The 25453-nt window shown below is 42.3% G+C and overlaps 1 protein-coding gene across 1 annotated transcript; it reads right to left on the bottom strand.

The window, feature by feature from the left end:
• Positions 1-348: 348 nt before the first annotated feature.
• On the bottom strand, positions 349-24274 carry LOC132573438 (steroid 17-alpha-hydroxylase/17,20 lyase). The gene is made up of 9 exons (XM_060240932.1): positions 24254-24274; positions 22466-22780; positions 18570-18708; positions 6575-6804; positions 5229-5315; positions 4794-5006; positions 2790-2959; positions 2588-2691; positions 349-889 (listed from the first exon to the last, which is right to left on the bottom strand). Exons 1-9 carry the CDS (start codon positions 24272-24274, stop codon positions 612-614), a joined length of 1557 nt encoding a protein of 518 aa, XP_060096915.1. The 3' UTR covers positions 349-611.
• Between the last annotated feature and the right edge of the window lie 1179 nt (positions 24275-25453).

Raw genomic sequence — 25453 nt, 5'->3', positions numbered from 1 at the left:
ATAAGTGTTCTCATCTCCAACATTTCTGTCTTTTGTAGAAAACAGTTTTCTGACAACTGCATACATCTATCCTAACTCACTCAGTATCTCCTCCTACGGACAATACTAGAACAAAAATGGGTTAAATCCGGGCTGCATCTAAGATGGTAGCATGTTGCTGGTACCAGGCATCTTAGAGGCCATTGTCTTCTCATCCATATCTGTACTTTGTTGATAAACCACATATTACTTATTACATAGTCTTTCTTTTGAGGAGACACCAGGCTGATGCTCTTTGTTCGCAATATAGATGTTTTAAAAGAGAGAGGCTGTGACAGTTTGCTAGTTTTGCCAAACACTTGTTACTTTTTAGTTCACAGAGCTGAGGGTCCTAGGTTTGTGTCCATATGGGCGTGAATGTCTTTACTGATGACACCTTGGGTTTGCCATTGCTTTATCACACAAACCCTGCATCCCAGATTAGTCCACCAGGAATCTGGAAGAGAGAAGGCAAGGTCTACAGCTGTTGTAATCAAGAGCAAAATTAACAGTAATGTCCATCCTGTTTTAGTCCTATGAATGACAGTCCAAACAGCTCTTCCTTTAAGGTACTGATCTAGTCCATAGTAACATCACTGCTCTATTACCAGGCCCCGCCAAGCTTCCCGCAGTGTGGCCTTCACCTTGAACTTGGGTACCTGAAGTACAACCCCAAATTTTCCCTCTGGTGCAGGAAGTATTTCGCCTTCAGGAACACTGAATGTGAATCTTTGCAAGCTCCAAGACAGAAAGAGGAAAAGCTCCATCTTGGCCAGTGATTCTCCCACGCAGACTCGAATACCAGCTCCAAAGGGTAGGTAGCTAGGTGAAGGAGAGTAGAGTCTGTTCCCATGTTCATCCAGAAAACGACCTGAGGTAGCACAGATATGTTTTTATTTAACATTTCCCTAGGAAACACATCAAACTCCACAATGAAAACATAGCGGAAACTGGTTGTGAAATACATAGAGACAAAGTTGTCTCCTGGTCAGAGTGTTGGAAGACTATGACAGAAAACCTCAGTTCAAATCCCAGCTGAGAGCAGAACCAGACATAATGGCTTCCATGAATCTGTCATGGAGGTTCAAAGATATTGGGTTCAATGCAAAAAAAATCATTTAACTTGGAAGCCCCAAAGCTTTATGCTCTGCCCTGATCCTTCACATTTTCCAGTAAAGAGGAAAATGCTGTTCAAGCAAATTACAAGGATGGTCTGACTCCAATTGTATTGACAGAAATAAACTTTACTTACGAAATACAAGCAGATCCTACATGACATATTAATGTAGGTACATTTAACTTAATGTGAACAGATTAACTTCAAAAAGGTTAACTTGCTACAGCCCTAAGCTCAGGTAAGAGAGAGAAGAGAGGCCCTATAAAAGACGATGCAGAAGGCAAACAAATCCAAAGGGGGGGGGGAGAGATATCTTAACCAATATGTTGTCGAAGGTTTTCACGGCTGGAGACCAATGGTTGTTGTTGATTTTCCAGGCTGTGTGGCCATGGTCTTGGCATTGTGAGACCTGACATTTTGCCAGCAACTGTGACTGGCATCCTCAGAGGTGTAACACAGAAAACTGGAGTTCTCTCTAGGTCAAATTTGCTGGCAAAATGTCAGGTCTCACAATGCCAAGACCACGGCCACACAGCCTGGAAAATCTACAGCAACCAGTTCTCTTAACCCTTTGCCTCCTAGATCCTCTTGCATGATATCCAACAAAAGACATATTGGGCAGGAGCCCATCTTGGCCAAGGATAACAACACAGAGGCCCTATTGGCAAGGTTTCACATTAATGTTTCACTGCATGTGGAGTTCCTCTGATGGGGCAAATAATGCTCCCCTGCCATTTCAGCTTGGCAAACTTTAATTGCACTGCACATCGCTGAGTCTAATGTATCCACAGGCTTGTTAAGATAAAATGGAAAAGGGGAGAGCCACCCTGAGCTCTTTGGAAGAAGAAGGCTGCAGAATTTATACCCCGCCCTTGTCTCTGAATCAGAGACTCAGAGCGGCTTACAATCTCCTATATCTTCTCCCCCCACAACAGACACCCTGTGAGGCAGGTGGGGCTGAGAGGGCTCTCACAGCAGCTGCCCTTTTAAGGACAACTCCTGCGATAGCTATGGCTAACCCAAGGCCATTCCAGCAGCTGTGAGTGGAGGAGTGGGGAATCAAGCCCGGTTCTCCCAGATAAGAGTCCACACATTTAACCACTACACCAAACTGGCTCTCTGAAGTGTGGAATAAAAATATACAATAGACACCCTTCCCAAATTTGGACAGGAATTCAACATTCCACCTTGAGCTTCTGTTGATGTTTCAGTGCCATTCAAAACTGCAGCGTTGGGGTATGGCTAGGCACAGCCCTTTTGCCAAGGAACCAATGAGGAGAAATGCACATCAGGCAAGACTATGGGAATATGGTTAGGCATAACAAGCATCACAAATTTGAGATAGTAAGAGCAAATTAGAAAGCAGGCCTCCGTAAACAGGAATGGCAGGCAGAGCAATAGGTGAAAGAGCATCTCTGCTAACCACCGGAGGAGGCAACATTTCACACCTACCTGGATTAAATTTCCCTGGTTCATCCCATTCTTTCTCATCATGGTGAATAGACCACAGATTGATCACAACTCGAGCTCCTTTAGGGATGTCATACCCCCCAATGCTGCGGAAACACCAAAACCCAACAGACCCTTATTTAGAATCAGTCTTATCTCCCTTCACAGCCATGCATCAGACTTCACCCTTGGATCCAGCCCTCACCTTGTATCTGCCAGTGCTTCATGTGGGATAAGAAGTGGAGAGACAGGGCGGATACGCAAAACCTCACTAATGGTGGCCTCCAAGTAAGGCAAGTGCTGCCGGTCATTGAGTTGGGGATATCTATCAAAGCCTACTTTCTGATCAAGTTCCTCTTGGATCTTCTGCTGCACCTGGTGAGAGGAATGATATAGGCAAGTCAGCAGGTAGTGACAGTCAGGGCTGGCCCTAGACTGTTTGGCATTCTAGGCAAGGCTAACTTCTGGTGCCTCCCTGCACTGATAGCATCACCAAGCCACATAGGGGCACCCAAATTGGTGCCCCCAGGCCAGCACCCTAGGCAATTGCCTAGTTTGCCTAGTGGCAGGGCCAGCCCTGGTGACAGTGAGGCAGAGAATAGACAATACAACTCTGTGGGCCTCACCCATTGCTTTAGCTAGTTAATATGCACCCTTTCTCATTCCCCTTGTTAGGCTAACCAACAATTAATGTGGATACTGGTGTCTGCCACACCAAATAGTGTTCCCTAGAATGGAAGACAAAAACTTTTGGAGGACAAGGAATATCATATATTATTCCTTTTCTCTAAGTGGCAGTGGGAAGCTGTGCGACTAATAGATGGAAGCAGGGCTTTTTTGAGCAGGAATGCCCAGGAACACAGTTCCAGCTGGCTTAGTGCCAGGGGGCGTGGCCTAATATGCAAATGAGTTCCTGCTGGGCTTTTTTCTACACAAGAAAGCCCTGTGTGCAACAATGGTGACATCAGTGGGTGTGGGCTAATATGCAAATTAGTTCCTACTGGGCTTTTTCTTTAAAAAAAAAAGAGCCCTGGATGGAAGCTATGGTGCCTCCCACTCTTTCTCCACAAAGATCCACTGTGATAACCAGAAGCATTCTGGAAACAATAATATTCCTCTAAATGTTTTGGGTATTGCAGTGGTGGTACTTTTCTGGTGAGATTAGGTTAATGGAATAAAAGAAATAAAACCATCCCTCATCCCAAGAAGCTAGGTATGGAAGCCATTTAAGCTTGTAGCACATGGCAAGTTTTCTTATGTGATGAGCCATTAGAAAGCAGTGCTTTGTTGCATAGATGGAGATATTGTAAATGGCAGAAAAAAAGTTATGTGGTAGAACTAAGAAAGTGACTGAGACTCAGCAACTTACTGTAAGATGGGGCATGTGGTGCACTTGCAGTGTGTGCACAGACCCCAAGCTACCTCTGGTCAAGCAGCCACTGCTGCCCAAAGTTTTGCTAAGAGTACATGAATTCCAAGTAGATGTTGATTATTCCAATTACACTTGAGCAAAGAAACATCTTTGTCAAAGATTACTTCAGCAATAATCTAAAGATTCCATTGTGAATGTGGAGGGGAAGGGGTTATCACAGCCAGGGACATATGGACATATGAAGCTGCCTTATACTGAATCAGACCCTTGGTCCATCAAAGTCAGTATTGTCTACTCAGACTGGCAGCGGCTCTCCAGGGTCTCAAGCTGAGGTTTTTCACACCTATTTGCCTGGATGCTTTTTTGGAGATGCCAGGGATTGAACCTGGGACCTTCTGCTTACCAAGCAGATGCTCTACCACTGAGCCACCATCCCTCCTGATAATGAGGGAATGCTCATTATAAGAAAATATCATATAGTATATACTATATTGCTCAAGTTTATTATCTATAGAAACAGAATAACGTCACAAAGAGCAAAGAGCAAGATGTTGTGCTGAATAGGGACATTCTTTGCAAAAAGATATTGTACTCATGACCTAGAGATAAATGAAAGATAGTATTTATGTCTTTCAAGGTAGAACACACTGCTGAGGGAAGAATTCACATTCTTTTTTTATGTGTATAAGCTACTCTTTTTCATCAGGCTCAGACTATCCATTCCCACAATGCAAGTTGCTTGCTGGATTTTAAATATAAAGTGGGATGTTAATGGAATAAAAGAAATAAAACCATCCCTCATCCCAAGAAGCTAGGCATGGCTTGAGGAGCTTGTACCTCTGGGTAGTGCAGAAGATACAACACAGTCCACTTCAGCACAGTAGTGGTGGTCTCGACACCAGCCCCAAAGATGTCACCCACAGTCATGAGCAGGTGGTCATCTGTCAATTCTGTCCCAGGCAAATGATAGCTGTTGTTGTTCTCCATGTTCAGCTTGGCTCTCAGGAGTGAGCCCATTAAGTCAGTGACTGATTCACTACTGAATGTTTCCTGGGAAGAAAAAATGTAAGATCAACTGTGAGCTCAGTTTCAGGAACACCAGGAAAATAGGCAGAAGCTAAAGCCTTGGCTGCCACACTGGAGCAATGCATCAAAATCTGAGCATTTCAATTAGTTATTACTAGTGAAACGTGCCTTTGTTATGATGGGATGGGGGACATAGAGGAAAAGCTTTCGCACTTGGCATGGCATCTCCTTTCTGAAAGGACTTACTTTATGTTCAGCAAACTGCTGTTGTAGGAGCTGGTCTCTCTTTTCCACACACTGCTTCAGCACAGCCAAGCCCTTGTTGGGAAAGAACTGGAAAGGGAAGCAAGATGACAGACTGTCTAAACACTACAGTTAAGAATCCATCTTCCCTGTCATTCAGTGTTGTACATAAAGTCCATACAAAAGTCTATTAATTATCCAAAATACTGTACTCAGACCAAAGACTTGAGGAAAAGGTCCGTTCCACGTGCTCTTCAATTCTACAAGACCTATCCTGTAAAGTGCTTGTACAATCCATATTATCAATAAAGTCCAGTTCAGATTTCAAGATGTTGTGAAATTCCTGTTTGCTTATTTATCCACAATAAAGCATGGACCTAGAGAACTTAGCCCCTAACAGTATTATCAACTGAATGACCGTTTCCCAAGCCTTTTCTGAAGATCATCACCAAAGATCTGTCTCATTCCAAAAGGTCAGTCATGTCTCAAGCACTTCACTGGAGAAAGCTCTGAGAGCCTTGTCTTTGAATGGACTTATTGTGTGGCTTTGTCATCCACACAGGGGCCATCCAATTTAATATCAGACAGACTGGTACATATTATTCAGGGCTTTTTCTCCTGGAAAAAAAGGTGCCAGGACTCTCAAGAGGAAACTGAAGGAGAAACACATGGTTGCCCCTCATGAACTTTTAAACATTTTTTTTAGAATTTTGTTTCCATTAAGAGGTTCCAGAACTTTGTTCCACCATGTCGTCTCCCCCCCCCCAGGAAAAAGAGTCCTGATATTATTAAATAAACAAGGACTGTAATTTTATAGCACCAACAACAGAGGTCTCTCTGTCTGATTAGAGGAGCTGTGGTTTCATGCTTCCTGCAAGACACCCCAATATGTTCCCTTAGTCCCCATAATAAAGGTATATATAAATGACTTCTCTCCCAGCATATTTATAGGTCTGTTTCCTAATTTTTCACCTTCTTCCTCAAAATGCACATTCTTTGCATTAATAAGGGTCATTTAAATTAGAAAATTATTATTTTGCCAATTTGACCAATGTGTTCTGTTTTGGGCAATCTGGAATATAGTATCGTGTTGCCAAGCATTCATTGTTCCTTCCCTAATTTTTTTTAAGTGAAGCATTGTAAATCCAAATAAGAATTAATACAGTATGATCCCTTAGCTAGTTGATAATTTTAAAACAATGGAGCTCAAATAGATTAAGGGCCACAAGTATAACACTTAGAGGTCTATAGGTGGTAGTCACAGTCTTCTGGTTTTCCTGTCAACTTTTAGAAACTCTGCCTGCAGGATGATTACAGGTGTTCTTTGTTTTTCGATGCACAATTCTCACCTGAAGCCAAGGGAAGATATCCACAAGGCTCTCCTTGGCCACAGTGTCTACAATGCCTTCACTGTACTGGAGCATGGCCTCAAACTCGGGGTCTCCACGATGGTAAGATGAGTTGAAGCAAAGGGAACACACCACATTAGTAACAGCACGTGTCAATTCAGGTGCCATGTCCAGGGAAGTATTCTGTTCCAAAGTCAGTGTTTTGCACAGAGATGCTGCTTCTCGACAGACTGGAAGAAAAGCAGAGAAGAAGGGATGCATGAAGGGATGAGGAACCTGTTTTGAGCAGGGAGGAGAGAGATGAAGAGCAGGAATGGTTTGAGGGCATATCTTAAATAACCACAATAAACCAGTGGATTGGGTAGTACATTGATCTGAAAGGGTTGATGCCATGCTTCCACAATGTATGGCCTTGAGGAAACCACTATTTCAGTAGACTAAATGTAAAAATGAAATTAATATGATAAGCCAAAGCAAATAGGATGGATCCTATGACTCAGTATTGCTAAATGCAGTCCTTTTGTCTAAAGTAAGTGTGACACCAGTAGAAGAGTGTTACCACTTTTTTTTAGCGCTTTAGTTTATTTTACTGTTTTTATTTATTATATTTGAATTTGTCCCTAGTCAAGCCACCTCATGAATCTATTGATGGAGATATCATCATGTAAAAGTAAAAAAATAACTAAACTTGTTCTTTTAAATCCAGTTCAGTTTTTCATGCTTCTAAATTGAATGAAGCACTAGTTTGAGATGTGCTGATACTGGAATCTTAAAGCAAAAGAGAAGCAAACCTGTTTGGGATGTAATGCTGTCCTATTTAATTTAATTTCCATAGCTGGGACTAGATCAGCTTAATATGGAGGTTTTTGAATGTGGTTTTTATGATGTGTACAACTATCCGTGGGCAGATTGTGGTTAGAAGATTAATCCTATGTTTGCTCAAGACTAAGTCCCTGAATTCAGCAAGGCTCACTCAGATGTGCATAGGACTATCCATATTTACTAAGTCTTAAACTGTCTCCTAAAAGTGAACAGAAGGAGGATATGATGGTCCCCCAAGGTACAGAATTCCATAGCCTGGAGTGCCACTATCTAAATTGGACATTGGACCTCATCTCAGAGAAAATAGCAGTATCTCACCTAAATTACCTAACTATCTTGAGGACTCTTGGGCTGATTCCGTACTCACCTTTCTCTGGGGCAGGCTTCCGTTTCTGGGCAGAGCAAACTGGCATTTTGCACAGGGCAAACCCGCGATTTGCCCTGCCGCAGTGTAAACCTGTTTTTTCAGGTTTACACTGCGGCAGGGCAGATCGCGGGTTTGTTCCGCGCAAGATGCTGGCATGGCGCAACTGGTGCAAAATCACCAGTTTGCTCCACCCTGAAACGGAAGCCTGCCCTGGAGAAAGATGAGTGTGGAATCAGCCCGAGTCCCAACCCAAGATTAACCTTTAGAACTGGACTCGGAAACAAACTGGAAACTTAAAGACTAGAGGTATGTGATCCAAGAAATGTTCCGCCCAACAGCTCTCAAACACTTTTCAGAGGCAGCACATGTAGAACACATTATGATAGTATAATCTGGATGTAACCAATGCATACATTACAGTGACCAGATCTATTAGTATAAAATTAAACTTTTCATAAGATCACATGGATCTTATGAACCAGAACATGGACTGTGTAATGCAACTGATTTTATGTTATTTATAATCTGCCTTTCTTGTTGGGGCTCAAAACAGATTATACAGTCCTACTTAATTCAAGCCCTTTGGAATCTGTTTGATTTCCATAGTTGGGCCTAAAATGGAGGTTTTTAAATGTGGTTTTATGAGTCAATACAATCAACAGGATGGGACATCTAACAAAACAATGCAATAGGATTTGTATTGTAGGAATCCAGAACAAAGTAGATAGCTAAAAACAGAACTGAAGTGAAGCATCAGTATTAACAGGACATAGTAAATGATGCAAAAATGACATAGTAGGAACCTACTTACAGCAACAGGCATCATGAGCTATCCACAATAGTAAACACTGAAGACTCCAACTCATTACCCAATTATCTTTTTGAACTATTTTATTACAGCACATTCATATTACCTGTGTAGAAAAGCCCTCTTGAATAATTCAGTTTCTCATAGTCTGTGTAAAATCAGGAGAGTGGGAGCCTTCCTAATCTCACCAGGCAGGTCATTCCATAAGGTGGGGGCCACAACAGAGGGAACTTAGATGTCCTATACGAGACATCGTAAATAGATCCCTCTCAGAGGGGCGTTTTCCAACACCTCTTAAAGAGGCTATGGTCTGCCCTCTCTTGAAAAAGATTACATCAGATGCGGCTGAATTGGCACATTATCGGCCGGTCTCAAATTTACCATTTTTCGGTAAAATCATTGAGAGGGCAGTAGCATTACAGTTGTAGAGTTTTATGGATGACGCTTCTGTCTTAGATCCTCACCAGTCCGGCTTCCGCCCGGGTCATGGGACGGAGACAGTGCTGGTCGCCTTGGTGGATGACCTCCAGAGGCATCTGGATTGAGGCAGTGTGGCAGTGCTGATGTTGTTGGATCTATCAGCTGCGTTCGATACAGTCGACCATCGGTTACTGACTCGCCACCTCGCCAACACAGGGATTTGGGGGCTGGCCTTACAATGGCTTTCCTCCTTTCTTGATGGACGGGGACAAAGGGTGGCAATTAGGGAAGAGTTGTCCCAGAGGCACTCACTAGATTGTGGGGTGCCACAAGGGGCAGTGCTCTCTCTGATGTTATTTAACATCTACATGCGCCTCCTTGCCCAGATTGCCCAGAGATATGGGCTTGGGTGCCATCAATATGCGGATGACACCCAGCTCTATCTACTAATGGATGGTCAGCCTGAGTGCGTCCCAAAAAATCTGGACCTTGCATTGCAAGCTGTGGCATTTTGACTCAGGCTGAGTAGGTTGAAGCTGAATCCAATGAAGACAGAGGTCCTTTGCCTAGGTCATGGTAGTCTGGGAAGGGAAATTCCTCTTCCAGTTTTTGACGGTGCACCATTGAAAGTGGCGCACAAGGTCAAGAGCTTGGGGGTTCTACTGGAGCCTTCCTTGTCAATGGAGGCCCAGATAGCAGCCACTGCTAAATTCGCTTTTTTCCATCTTAGGCGGGCGAGGCAGTTGGCCCCTTTGCTAGAGTGTCACGACTTGGCAACAGTGATACATGCAACGGTCACCTCGAGATTGGAATACTGTAATACCCTCTACATGGGGCTGCCCTTGTGCTGAACCCGGAAGTTGCAGCTGTTGCAGAATGCGGCGGCCAGGCTGTTACTAGGGCTCCCGAAGTGGGAACACATACAACCAGGGCTGCGCGAGCTGCACTGGCTGCCAGTTGTATACCGGATTCGTTACAAAGTGCTGGTTATTACCTTTAAAGCCCTATATGGCTGAGGACCTGCCTACCTTAGAGACCGTCTCTCCCCATATGTGCCCCAAAGAGTACTGAGATCAGGTGCACAAAATTGACTGACAATCCCCAGGCCGAAAGAGGCCAAACTGAAGAGTACGTGAGAAAGGGTTCCACACTGGTGGAACCAATTACCGGATGAAGTGTGGGCCCTGTGGAGTCTTGATCAATTCTGTAGGGCTTGCAAGACTACCCTTTTCCAACTGGCCTTCGCTTAATGCAGATTTTAGTCTACTACATACGGCCATCATAAACTAACGAGGAGAACACTTCGAATATAGCACTGTAAATGTTAGTTTTAATTTTGATGATAATTATAATGGTTTTAATTAGTAAATTATAATGTACTGAGATAATATTTTATATTGTAACTTTGTAATTGATATATGTCGTGAGCTGCCCTGAGCCTGCTTCGGCGGGGAGGGCGGGATATAAATAAAATATTATTATTATGATTATTATTAACAGAGAATGCATGTGTATGGTCAGTTGTGGCTTTTGCCCATTTTCAGGTTGGGAGGACTAACAAAATATTAACTGTAAAGCACATTAATCAAGGCTAATACCAGAGGTCAGCACATTAATCAAGGCTCAAGCCTTGTTTAGAGAAGTGACCCATATATCTCCATGGCATAGTAGCATCCAATCTGCCTGACCACCTTTCCTCTGGTAGGGTGTGTCTATTGCAGGATTGGGTCCCCTCCCACTATCACTCACTTGTTTGCTTCCAGAACAAAGTGAGAATCCACTGGCACTTTTAAGACCAACACAGTTTTATTCCACTCTAGGCGCTGCAATAAGTCCTGTTGGTGGACCCAGTAGCCATGACTACATGCATATTGAGTAAGGGAGCAGCAGTGGTATTATCAAGCAGCAACAGCATCTACCAAATTTCATACTCTCTGCTGGAAAGTGATATTAAAATTAATGACAAAAACCTACAGGCAGCATTTCTTCCAATGTGAGCAGCCCCATGGTGATCTTGACTTCACATACCTGAAAATTAAAGTGCATTATATACTGAAGAACAAAGTTTGAGTCTAGTGGCACCTTTAAGACCAACAAAGTTTTATTCACAGTATAAGCTTTTGTGCACAAGCACACAAAAGCTTATACCTTGAATAAAACTTCGTTGGTCTTAAAGGTGCCACTAGGCTCAAACTTTGTTCTGCTGCTTCAGACTGACATGGCTACCCACTTGAACGTATATGCTTAAAGTTTTTGTGATTATGCTATTGTCTGAGTAAATTAATATGACTATCCATGTATTCTGTACAGGTGTTGCATTGTTCCTGACAAGTTCTGTAATGTTTGGGAGCTTGCATTATATACACACACACACACACACATTAAAAACCCAATCACCAAAAATATATTTCCGTGGCCAGTTTGTAGCTAACTGCTGAGTTACCACTAAGTGGCAGTGAAGAAGAAAAGTGCTTCTCTTGGGGTGCAGCCAGACGTACCGTTAGTGGCGATACAGCTCTGTCTCGCTGACGGATTAAATGTGTTCGTTCAGACATCCACATATGGCAATCGAGCATCATCCAGGGTCATCCCGGCTTGCTACGCCTCAATGGCGCATTAATTTGACAGCACATAAAATCCGGTCCTTTTTCAAAAAAGCTGCACAAGATCGGCTTTTTCCTGTTTGGACAGCTCACGCGCAATACTGCCTCTCACCTTTTTTTTTTTTTTTAAAGCCCCAGCAGACATGCGCATCGCCAGATCATCCGGGAATCTGAGGTGACGCTTCTGCTTCTCCAATCAACACAGGATTGGGGGGGGGGGACGTTATCCCACTATTTAGAACAGGAAAAAAATCTTTTTTTCAATGTGGAGGATTTCTGGAAACTCCCCCCCCCCCCGAAGTAACGTTTGATTTCCCACCTCCAAATAGTTGGGCGCATGTTCAATGGACCCCCCCCCTCCCAGAAATCACCACCTGATCACGCATGCTCCAAGAAAAGAGTGTGATAGTATTGGATGTCTGAACGCTCAACAACAGAATGAGTCGCATTCTTGGATGCTCATCTGAATGGCCCTGCATCGAATCAATATTCAGCTGTTCAAATTTGAGCGCTACACACATGTGAGGTGTGGCCGCACCCTTGGTTTATTATGATTCTGTCCCCCACCCCCTCTTCTTACTCCACTCTTCAGTTGTGATGTATAAGTTTGTCTTTATTTTTGCATAGTAGCATTTTTCCCCACCCTTAATTGTTAGTGTTCCCAGTTGGTTCTTTTTTCACAATTCTGTGTCATTTTAGCAATTTATATGCCATTGGACATAAATTATATGTTAGATATCGTTTTTAATCCAATGTATACAATTGGTGCAAAAACAGGCTTCAATTTTATTGGTAAATTTTATAATCAGGAAAAAAGTTAAGCAAAGTTTAATTCAGAATTTACAGAACCGACATCAGAAACTGAACGTTTCAAACTAAAATTCAGTTATAAAGCTTTTTGTATCTGTTCTGCATGTTGAGTAAGATCCATTGTGATATGGGCTTAGAGGATTGAAATTCTTATTCAGAAAAAAACCCAGACTAATATCCACAAAGTTTTTTCCTCTTATCTGACCCAAAGGCTAGGTACTACCCACCTGAATTAACATGCTTAAAGTTTTTGTAATATGCCATTGTCTGAGTAAATTACTATGACTATCCACGTACTCTATACAGCTGTTCTATTGTTCCTGACAAGTTCTGTAGCATTTGGGAGCTTGCATAATACCACGAAAACCAATCACCAAAAATATATTTCTATGGCCAGTATTATCATGGCATGCTTGAAAGCAACGTTATGCAGTAGTATATCTATTCTTCAATCCAGTTATCATGCTTTCCCTGTAGATTGAAGCAACCTGTTTTATATGACATTCCCTTTTTTGGCACTTTAAAAAAAAGTTTTATATTTTGTAAAAATTCTCCCAATTATAATTCTGTTAAGAAAGTCATTATGTTATGAAGTAGTGAAGTAATGTTTTATAACACTAAAGAATCAATCATATCCAGACATATGAAGTTTTGCTTGAACAATTGTACAACTAACAATACAAACAAAAGAGAAAAAATAATAACATAAATTCATAGCAAGCAAATAAAATTATTTCTTGGCATATAATGGTTCAGATCTTCTTCTGTTTTTATTAGGTCTAATAAAGTACAACAGTCATGCATAAATGGTATTAATAATGACAGCTACAGCAGGAAGATTCTACCTGGATTATTGTATCTTATCACAACATTTTTAGAACTTATTGGCTTTAAAAGAAATTAAAAATGCTAACCTGTTCCCCAGCCTATCACACAGTTATGCAGATTCACCAGGTTGATCCTAATAGTGTCTTCAATGAGAATATAATAAAATTGAAATATTTACTATTAAAGTTGTGATTATGTATATTTCTATAAAAAAACATTAAAAGTGTGGACAATGAAGGTGATGCCTATTTTCCTAAGAAGAGACCAGTTGCTCCTGTCCTGTCCTGTCATTCCCTCACTAGATGCTCTGAGATAAGCTGAGACAGCTGGGGAAGTTGCTGAGAATCTCTGAGTTTGTGGTTGCTTGGGAACTGCTGTTTGTTTGGTTGAGTGGGCTGAAGGTGAAGGTGATTGTTGCTGATTGATTAGGAGTGGCTGTGTTCCCCATCCTCTTTGCATTTTAAGGTGCGCCTTGCTAGAGGTGTGAGCTTTTGGCGTGAGCCAAAGGGCTCTTGGCCGGTGGTTCTTGGCTTTGGGGCTCTGTAAGAACCACGAACCCAGATTCCTTCTGTTCCCAATAAGGTAAGCTGACCCTCCAGAAGGAGAGCCACACAAACAAACAGGATTTAAAAGGGAACTGTATATTTTAAAAAAGCTATCATGAAGGTAGAATGCCAGCAGGGGAGTGGAGGCTTTCCAGTGTTTTGCACTGAGTGTCACATGTATGACTATCTGCCCACAGGACAGAAGTCTTGGGTGTGTGCTCGATGCAAGGAGCTCCTGGTCCTTAGGGAACGAGTTTGTACCCTTGAGGCCGAGATGACTGACCTGGAGAAGCAGAGACAGTCAGTTAGGCACTCAGAGAAGACTCTCGCGGACGTCTTAGATGAGCCCTGCTCTGAACGTGGCAGCCCCGTTGCTGCCAGGGAACATGAGGGTCGAGAGGGAACAGGGCACCGTGCTGAGGGTAAGGGGAATGCGCCCTCAAAAGGGACCTCTTCTTCAGTTGGTGAGCGGGTATCCTTTCATGCCAAGGAACCATCCCTGGGCAGGGAGAGGGGGGTGGTCTTGGTAGTTGGTGATTCGATCCTTAGGCAAGTAGACAGCTGGGTGGCAAAACCGCATACTGACCGTATGGTGACTTGCCTGCCTGGTGCGAAGGTAGCGGACATTACGCGTGTAGTAGATAGGCTGATAGACAGTGCTGGGGAGGAGCCAGTGGTCATGGTGCATGTTGGCACCAACGATGTGGGGAAATGCAGTCGTGAGGTCCTGGAGGAAAAATTTAGGCTGCTAGGCAGGAGACTTAAGGCCAGGACCTCCAAGGTAGCCTTCTCAGAAGTGCTACCTGTTCCACGTGCAGGGCAGGTGAGACAAGCATAAATTAGAAGTCTCAATGTGTGGATGAGACGATGGTGTAAGGAGGAAGTGTTTAAGTTTGTTAGGCATTGGGATGCTTTCTGGAACAAGCGGGAGCTGTACAAAAGAGACGGTCTCCACTTGTCCCCGGATGGAACCAGGCTGCTGGCGCTTAAAATCAAAAAGGTGGCAGAGCAGTTTTTAAACTAAATCTTGGGGGAAAGCCGACAGGAAATGAAATGTCTCTGGTTCGGGAGGACTCATCTCAAAGAGATGAAGTGTTAGCTGTTACTTTTCTACTGGGTAACGGATCAGAGTTGTCCACTGAGATGGTGACAAACAGTATAAACTGTCTGCCAAAGTCTCGAGGCGGCAGGAGGAAGGTTGCGGGCCTAGCTTGCCTGGGAAATTACAGATGTTTGTATGCAAATACTAGAAGTGTTCGAAGTAAAATTGGTGAGTTGGAATATTTAGTGTTGGGAGAAAACATAGACACTGTGGGAATTTCAGAAACTTGGTGGAATGAAGAGAATCAGTGGGACACGGTGATTCCTGGATATAAGTTATATCGGATGGATAGGGAGGAAAGGGTTGGAGGTGGGGTGGCTCTGTATATCAGAGAGGGTATACGGTCCAGTAAGACTGAGGTCAGATAATTAGATTCCCTTCTAGAAATGCTTTGGGTTGAAATAGAGGGACCAAAAGGAAATTTAACTATGGGAGTTTGTTATCGCCCACCAAATCAAAAGATAGAGGACGATTATAATATGATGGAAGGATTAAAGATAGCGGCTTAACGTAAAAACTGTGTCGTAATAGGTGATTTTAACTACTGCAGATTGATTGGGTCAATATGTGTTCTGGTCGGGAGAAAGAGATTGAGTTTCTTGATGCTCTCAATGACTGTGCTATGGAGCAGATGGTCTCAGAACCTAGCAGGGGTGGGGCGATCCTGGATTTGGTCCTAAGTAATGCCCAAGACTTGGTGAGAGATGTAAAAGTGATCGCACCGCTTGGGAGCAGTGACCATAACGTTATTGATTTCACCATTTGTATAGAGAGTTGCCCCAAAAGACCGGCACAACCACGTTTAACTTTAAAAGGGGTAAATTTTCTGAGATGAGGAGGCATGTGAAGAGGAAACTGAAAGGAAAGGTAAATACAGTCAAAACCCTTGGGGAAGCTTGGAGGCTATTTAAAACTACAATCCTAGAAGCTCAGATAAAATATATACCACAAGTTAGGAAAGGCACAAACAGGTATAAGAAAAGGCCTACATGGTTAACAAACAAAGTAATGGAAGCTGTAAAAGGAAAGAAGGACTCCTTTAAGTGGTGGAAAGCTAGTCGAAGTGAGATTAATAAAGGGGAGCATAGGCTGTGGCAAATCAAATGCAAGACTGTGATCAGGCAGGCAAAAAGGGACTATGAGGCGCATATTGCAAAAAACATAAAGACCAACAATAAAAATTTCTTCAAATATATTAGAAGTAGGAAGCCAGCCAGGGAAGCAGTGGGGCCCTTGGATGACCAAGGGGTAGAAGGATTACTGAAGGAGGATAGGGAAATGGCTGAGAAGCTGAATGCATTTTTTGCTTCCGTCTTCACTGTGGAAGACGAGAAGTGTTTGCCTGCTCCAGAACCACTAATTTTGGAAGGGGTGTTGAAAGACCTGAGTCAGATTGAGGTGACAAGAGAGGAGGTCCTACAACTGAGAGACAAATTAAAAATTAATAAGTCACCAGGTCCGGATGGCATACATCCAAGAGTTCTGAAAGAACTAAAAGTTGAACTTGTGGATCTTCTGACAAAAATCTGTAATCTTTCATTGAAATCTGCCTCCGTTCCTGAGGACTAGAAGGTAGCAAATGTCACCCCCATCTTTAAAAAGGGTTCCAGCGGAGATCCGGGAAATTACAGGCCAGTCAGTCTGACTTCAATACCGGGAAAGTTGGTAGAAACCATTATCAAGGACAGAATGAGTAGGCACATTGATGAACACAGGTTATTGAGGAAGACTCAGCATGGGTTCAGTAAGGGAAGATCTTGCCTCACTAACATGTTACATTTCTTTGAGGGGGTGAACAAACATGTGGACAAAGGGACCCAATAGATGTTGTTTACCTTGACTTCCAGAAAGCTTTTGATAAAGTTCCTCATCAAAGGCTCCTTAGTAAGCTCGAGAGTCACGGAGTAAAAGGACAGGTCCTCTTGTGGATCAAAAACTGGCTAATTAATATGAAGCAAAGAGTGAGTATAAATGGGCAGTCTTCGCAGTGGAGGACGGTAAGCAGTGGGGTGCTGCAGGGCTCAGTACTGGGTCCCATGCTCTTTAACTTGTTCATAAATGATTTGGCATTGGGAGTGAGCAGTGAAGTGGCCAAGTCTGCAGATGACACTAAATTGTTCAGGGTGGTGAAAACCAGAGAGGATTGTGAGACACTCCAAAGGGATCTGTTGAGGCTGGGTGAGTGGGTGTCAACGTGGCAGATGAGGTTCAATGTGGCCAAGTGCAAAGTAATGCACATTGGGGCCAAGAATCCCAGCTACAAATACAAGTTGATGGGGTGTGAACTGGCAGAGACTGACCAAGAGAGAGATCTTGGGGTCGTGGTAGATAACTCACTGAAAATGTCAAGACAGTGTGCGATTGCAATAAAAAAAACCCAATGCCATGCTGGGAATTATTAGGAAGGGAATTGAAAACAAATCAGCCAGTATCATAATGCTCCTGTATAAATCGATGGTGCGGTCTCATTTGGAATACTATGTGCAATTCTGGTCATCGCACCTCAAAAAGGATATTATAGTATTGGAAAAAGTCCAGAAAAGGGCAACTAGAATGATTAAAGGTTTGGAACACTTTCCCTATGAAGTACTTTTCTCCCTTTCTCACAATACAAGAACTCATGGGCATTCGATGAAATTGCTGAGCAGTCAGGTTAAAACGGATAAAAGAAAGTACTTCTTCACCCAAAGGGTGATTAACATGTGGAATTCACTGCCACAGGAGGTGGTGGCGGCTACAAGCATAGACAGCTTCAAGAGGGGGTTAGATAAAAACATGGAGAAGAAGTCCATCAGTGGCTATTAGCCACAGTGTGTGTGTGTGTGTGTATAATTTTTTTTTTTTTGCCACTGTGTGACACAGAGTGTTGGACTGGATGGGCCATTGGCCTGATCCTACATGGCTTCTCTTATGCTGTAACTGTGCTCTTAGCAATGTAAACAATACTGTATCAAACAGGGAATAGAAATGTACATTTTTAAGTTGTGGGGTATAACTGATTTGTCAAGCTTTATTCAGTGCTGAACCGCAGTTTGGTATGGCATGAACAAGACCTGTGCTTACATGTTCTTGCCTTATCACATGTGCTTACAGACCAATCAGTGAGACTTGTGCTATAGTGTAAACTGGCAAAAAGTGATTTGTTCTTCACTTCTAAACCATGATGATGTCAAGCCATGGTCTGAACTGCAAACTAAATCTTTTCCGGTTTTGATGTAATGTCCAACTATAATTTGTATTAAATCAGTAAATAATTCATTGACTCTGAGCACTTGAGGGGAAGAGATTGACTAGCACTAACTAGCATTGGATCGTTCAAACTGTTATTTTACATATGCTGTACATTGCCCAGAGCCCTGAAGTAGCAGGGCCTGGAAGATTTATAAATTTAATAAATAATAATAGTGCCAAACTATAGTTTGGTATGACATCTGAAGTAACTAAAATTCATGTACCTAGAACTTATGTGGAAAACAAATTACGGTACTTGGAATATAGCAAATATGTGCTGAAACCCCTTAAAATGCTATATCTGTTTTTACTCAAAGATAAGCTAATTTGCAGTACAGTTATTACCTCATTATCTTTATGTCTGGCAACAAGTATTATTACCAGGATTTTCTCTCCCCCCACACACTCTTATTACTGTTGCCTTGGGAGCTAACCCAACACTGCTTTGGGGGAACTTACTGATTCTTTCCAGGAGCAGAGTGCCTTCCCCAAACATGGAAAGTGCAGAATGCACTAACTTGCGCTGAAATTTCCAGACAGGGCTGTAAGAGGCGAAGGCAATGTCTTTCCCATTCCTTGTCAGCAAGTCTGTGGTGACCTTGGATAAGTGAAGGGAGAAAAAAGGCTTCAGAGCATTGTATTCCCTTTTCTAAAACATCTCATGATACAATAGGTGGGGTTATCACATTGTTTGAATATACTCTGAGGGAGAACACATACTCCATCTCACCATTGCAATAGAAACAAATATGCAGTTGATTAAATTAGCCTTTTAAAAATCCATGTAATACCTAAAAGGTACTCATAATATCAATATAATGGAGATTGGTTGTTCATAATATACTTAAACAAGTCTTTGTATGTTCAGCATTGAGAACCTCAGCCAACAGCATGGAGCCCCCCGCTTTCAAAGAAGACATGGAACTTGGATTTTAATCCATATCAATAACTTTCAATAACACTTCATTTGTTTATCCTTTTACTCTGGAATTGAAATGATTGTCACTCAGTTTTTACAGACAATCCAATCACAAAATGCTCCTATGAGATGGCTATGTTTCTTATGGCAGAACTGGCATCAACCTACCCTAAGTTGGGACAGCTCCCAGGGCATCCGTCCACTCACTTTAAGGCTGGCAACCTCCAAGTGGGGCCTGCAGAGCTCCTGGAATTACAGCTGATCTTCATACTACAGAGATTAGTTCCCCTGGAGAAAATGGTTGCTTAGGAAGGTGGCATTATACCCTGCTGAAGTTCCCAGCTGCATGAACTTCTCAGTGCCACCAGGGAAAGGGCTGCAGGCAGCTGTGAGCATGGTTGGTGAGAGGACTCCTGAGCAGACAAGGGAAGGGCAGACTAGTAGATAAGGGTAATGTAGGTGAGTGGAAGGGAAGGAGGGCATGGGGAGGGGCAACTGATGGTAGATGGAAGGAAGGAGGGACACTGGAAACTCTCTGCCAGGCCCTCCAAAACCTGGAACTGGCGTCAATATCAACTTTGGAATTGGTGTCAATATCAACTTTGATGGGACAAATATAAACTTTGGAGGACCATTTAAGGTCAGGAAGATGCCCTGGGAGAGAAGATTCAATTCTTTTCTCCTACTCTGCTGTCTTAGTCAGAATCAGAGCCGTTCACAGCAGTTACTTACACAAGAAAAGCAGGTTAGAGATTCAGTTATGGATTTCCCAGGACTTCATTTGGTTTGGGCCTGAAGATTAATGGGATTATGTAAGAATGCACCCAGAGCCCAAAGTGGTTTTCCTGTAAACCAGTGCTGGGTTTGAACTGATGCTCCCCTTCTAGCCATGCCCCCCCCCCCCCGTGTGTGTGTGTTCCTTCCCAGGCAAATAGTAAATTAAGTGCAGAAGGGCAAAGGTGATATCTGGGTCAAAACTGCAAACAAGGAAGAGAACTTTTGGGTTTGTATCTACACTCTGATAGGGTTGCCAATCCCTAGGTGGGGGCAGGGGATCTCTGGTTTGGATGCCCTCTCCACACTTCAGGGTTATCAGAATGTTTTGGGGGGGGGGAAACGTCCACTGAGCACTCCATTATGGAGACTAGTCCCCATAAGGTATAATGGAGAATAAATCCACGGGTATCTGGGGCTCTATGGGACTGTTTTTTCGAGGCAGAGGCACCAAATTTTCAGTATAGCATCTGGTGCCTCTCCACAAAAACAAAACAAAACTCCCCAAGTTTCAAAAATATTGGACCAGGGAGTCCAATTCTATGAACCCCCAAAGAAGGCATTCCTATCCTCTTGTTATTTCCAGTGGAGGGAAGGCATTTAAAACAAATTAGGTCCCTTTAAATGTGATGGCCAGAACTCCTTTCAGAGTTCAATGGTGCTTGCTACAACCCTGTTCCTGGCTCCACACCCAAAGTACCAAGATATTTCCCGAGTCGGATGTGGCAACCCAACTCTGCGAGGTACCATTTAACAAATGAAACTCAGAGACCCAAATTCCATATGCATTGTAAAGTACAGAAGGGCTGATAATATGATTTTAAAAACTTCTTACATGGCCATTAATTAATTCAGAAAAGCTGATATAAAATGCATTTAAAGCTGCCTGTTTTTAACATATGCATACCAACAGTGGTAGAAGAGCTGAAAAGCATTTTAAGTGCCAAACATTTGAACAAAGGCAATGTTTGTAGAGCATATGAACCTTGCTCCTAGAATGCCAGGAATTATGCTAAGCAATACTAAATGGAACATGGGTGCAGTTTAAGAAGTAGAGTGACTTAGGGCCACTGAACTGGAAAACATACTTGGAGATCATCTAATCTTGCACATGACCGAGAGGATTTTCAAGCATCTCTGGTGATGTTCATCTAATCTTATATTTGCAAAATAGGCCAGCCCTTTAGATTCCACACTCAATTTTGCCTTAGTAATATAGCAAAACAGTTCTTACTGTAAGGTTTTTAAAATATATATACCCCAATTCAACAAACGTCTTGTAACAGACAAAAGATAAACATACTAAACAAGGCTCTAACAAGAGAAAGGAGAGACAACAAAGGATATATACCACTGCAAGGAAAAAAGGAAGATAAACTACCATACAGTATAGAACTGGCAAGCATGCGTTTGGCATACATCATTATGGTATATGTGATACAACACATGCTCCCTATCAAGCAGGAAGTGTTATCTCTCTAGACCATTCAAATTGTGTGCACAATCACTTGTGAAGTGTGGCACAAGTAATTATTCTGGTAGCTGCACTGTGTGCTAGTAACAAGATAAATACTCAGGTCGCAGGTGCAAGGTCCTTATGTACATTCCCCCCCCCCCCCCAATCCAAAAATTATATTACTGCAGGAAAACATCATGAATTAAATTATTCTTGGGAGTCACACTGAAGCAGTTCACAGTTCACTTTTATGCAGTTATTCCAATTTAAGGCCCACTGGTTTTAATTTTGCTTAAACCATTGGAACACTGCATAGGATTGCAGTTTCATAAGGAATGTTATAAAATAAAAAGTCCAGGGAAGTGAACATCCTCTCTTAATAACAGTGTTCTAAAATTATATATATATTGTTAAGAAATTCTGCTTTCTCTGAACTATTTTTGAACAAAAAAACCTGCTTAAATATTTTTCATATAGCATCATCACAGGTCTTTAAATGTTATATTTTATTGTAATCTCTGGAGCACCTCTGTGAACCTGTTCTGATCTATTACTAATTTTTATTTTAAAAAAATCTTCCTTGACATTAAAGTACAAGCTATACATTCAGAACAGGAAGCAGGAATACCTTAGCTGGAAAAAATGAGCTGTTCTTAGCATTGAAAGAGGGGTTACGATAAGTACGTTCAGCAAAGGACATCCTAACTTGGAAGCAGGCTTTCACATATGTAGTTGATGCAGAAACATCTGAATTCTCTTAGAAATGCTTACTAGGGGCTCATTGAATTGGCAAGATGGGTTTTTTTGTTGCATGTAACTAATTGCACATAACTGCAGCTGAATGTGGACTGGGACTCATAGTGATTAATAGTCCAATTCTGTGCAGTTATTTTTATCTAAGCTAATTAAAACCAGTGGGCCTAGACTTCAGTAGCTCTGCATAGGATTGCCCTACAAAAGTCCTATTTTTTTTAATTTAACCCCATTCTGTAATTAATTTATTATATGCATTTTCATTCCTCTGATATTGGTCTTCACCATTCTTTCATACCCTTCCTGCCCAAAAACACAACATTGGATTGAAGCATAATAGATTTTAGTTTCGTCTATGAACAGTGGACCCACATTTTCTGTTCTTGTTTCCACATGGCTTTTGCTCTAACCACTACATTTCATGACCTAGACAGACACTCAGAATTTGCTTACCATACGGGGCCTCCCAGCGAAGATCTTTCCTTTCTTAAGCAGCACTTCCTTAGCATGGATGTAGTTATTGACCACCACCATATAGTGGGAGCCCATATAGAGAGCATAGAGAGTGCCATACCTCTGTTGCAATCTGCAAAAGAAAAGGTGGAGCTGGGGGTGTCCAATAAGATGCAACAGACTGCCAATGATTGGCAGTGAAGGCAGGCTTCTGGGGTAGTTGAACTGGGGTTCTAGCTTCCCCTTTGCTATCTTCCAGAAAGATAGGAGAGCCAGCAGCAGGAGCAAGGCAACCAGAAGAACCATGGTTATCTCCTGGTGTTTGGTTAAGGTCCACAACAGATTGGTTAAGAAATCTTTCTGGAATTTCCAAAGTGCGGGCTCTTATAAAGGCTTGTAGTGACCTCAACTTGCCTTGGCATTGTTTCTTGCCTTGCAGCTATGGAAGATAACTTCAGCTATTTTTTTTTAGTAGCTATGGGAGATAACTCCAGCACAGCCAGCCTTGACTTCTTCCAGAAGAGCAAGAAGCAGAAGCAAGGCCATTTGAACTGAACCAAATAAATCATCAACATTTTGCAATCCTTGGGGAAACAGAGTTGAAAAATTTATTGGATATACATTAATCTAAGGAATACCCCATAGGATTGGAAAGTTTCCTTATAGTAAAATATCAAAGCTTAGTGGATATTGTTTATTTATTCCTTTTAAAAATATAATACAACCCCAAAGAAACAGCATTATTCTGCATAAAGTCATTGATACTGATGGCTAGGCTGGCGATTAGATAAATTGACAAGCAGGGACCCACAAGAACTTTCTGGGGCAACTCATTTTCCCCTTCCTCACTATTTTCTCTTTCCCTCCTCCTGGGGAACACTATATCAGGGGTGGCCAAACTTGCTTAGATTAAAAATCAGATGTTTGAGAGCCTCAAGACATGAACATCAGATGCTTGAGACCCAGAAGGAAGGAAGGAAAATTAGATGGAGGGAGGGGAGAGGTGGAAAGAAAGCAATTTTAAATGCATTCTCTAAGCCACTGGCTGGCTCAGCTTGGATAAGTGATTTATATAGAGAGAAATGTCTTCTCCAAATGGGACTGTGGGGGCTTCGACAGCCACACAATAATTCTGAAAGAGCGCCATATCTTCTCTCTGTCATATCTACCAAACAAACAACTATTTATCTGCCACTCATCTTCAACTATGCATATTATTTATCTACTATATACCTAACCTTTTGTTACAATGCGAACCAAAAGCACCTTACATCATTCTCTTACATTTTATTTTCACAACATCCCTCTAAGGTACGCCACCTCCTGGGGCTGTTGTGATACAGTGTGTGACTGACCCAAGGTCATCCAGCAAGCTTCCATGGAAAAGTGGGTATTTCAACCTGAGTTCCCTGGATTCTAGTCCAATATTATAGATGCACAATTTAGGGTTGCCAGTGCCCAAGGGGAGTGGGAGTGGGGGGATCCCCCAATTTCATAGCTCCTAGCAACAGTCATTGAGGGCATGTTTCTTAAAGCTACAGGAGCTCCTTTTATAATTTTATGTTTTTAACTCATATCTATCCAGAGACTGGAGCTGTGAATAGGCAATAGACTTTCTACAAACCTGAAATATATATATATTTCAGGTTTGTAGAAAGTCTATTGCCTATTCACAGCTCCAGTCTCTGGGTTTAAGTAATTTCAGATTTGGGCAGGTTGAGATATATATTGACTGATATATTAAATACAGTAGTGTAGCCCACAATCTTGTTCCCTTTGTTAAGTTACCTTCTTGAACCACTGCATCATAATATAGTCCTTCTGTCTGAATTATTTTGTTTTGCATTTTTTATGGAATGCTCAAAATATGAGGGCCTTCCTGATCTTTTCAGGCAGGTCATTCCACGCAGTGGAATTCCCAACAGAGAACATACATATATAAGTAGTTGTTGATCTCACCCATTTAAAGTGCTAACTGTAGAAAACCCTTCTCAGATAAAGAAGTTGTCATGGTGAGGAACAAGGGGAGAGGAGGACCCTCATCAGAGCCAGTTTGGTGTAGTGATTAAGTGCATGGACTCTTATCTGGGAGAACCGGATTTGATTCCCCACTCCTCCACTTGCACCTGCTGGAATGGCCTTTGGTCAGCCATAGCTCTGTCAGAGGTTGTCCTTGAAAGGGCAGCTGCTGTGAGAGTCCTCTCAGCCTCACCCACCGCACAGGGTGTTTGTTATGGGGGAGGAAGATAAAGGAGATTGTGAGCCGCTCTGAGTGGAGGGCGGAATATAAATCCACTGTCGTCTTCTTCATGGGAGTCCAAGGCCAAGAAAGACTTTTTATGTGATAGCCAGGCCCTTGAACTAAGTCTGGTAACCAATGGGCAGCCAATGCAGTGACTGTAGCATGGGTGTAATTTGCATGCTCTGCCTAGCTTCTGGTAACAACTGAGTGTGGCATTCTGTACTAACAGGAGTCTCTGCGCTGCCTTTGCAGGCAGACCCTTGTAGAGTACCTTACAATAGTTTAGTCTCAATGTTATTATGTTATCTGTGGATCCAGGTGGCTTGATAGGCTGAGTCAAGATAGGGGGCCATCTTGCAGGCTTGACAAAGGTGGAAGAAAGTAGTTTTTGAAGCTGCATTCATTTGCTTTTGCAGCAGTAGTGATGAAGCAAAGTCACTTCCGGTCTCTTAACCGACTCAGAATCAACTGAACTTCATCAAAAGTGAGGGGGAAATGACCTTCAAATTTAACTTATAAGATCATGATAGCAATGAATATAGGAGGGAGGAAATCTTGAAATTATTGACATGAAAAACAGATTTCATATGCAGGGTCATTAATATCTCTGTACATGTATTCAGCAGTAGCTGACCTAAAATGGTACTTGTATGTACAGTCAAGGTATTATGACTGTCTACAGTTAGTATTAATAAATGACACAATCAAGGACAATATTCACAGATGCAAGAACTCATGAAGAAAAA

Source organism: Heteronotia binoei, chromosome 6 (genome assembly GCF_032191835.1).
Source record: "Heteronotia binoei isolate CCM8104 ecotype False Entrance Well chromosome 6, APGP_CSIRO_Hbin_v1, whole genome shotgun sequence".
Classification (NCBI taxonomy): domain Eukaryota; kingdom Metazoa; phylum Chordata; class Lepidosauria; order Squamata; family Gekkonidae; genus Heteronotia; species Heteronotia binoei.
This window is presented reverse-complemented; position numbering and strand designations above follow the sequence as displayed.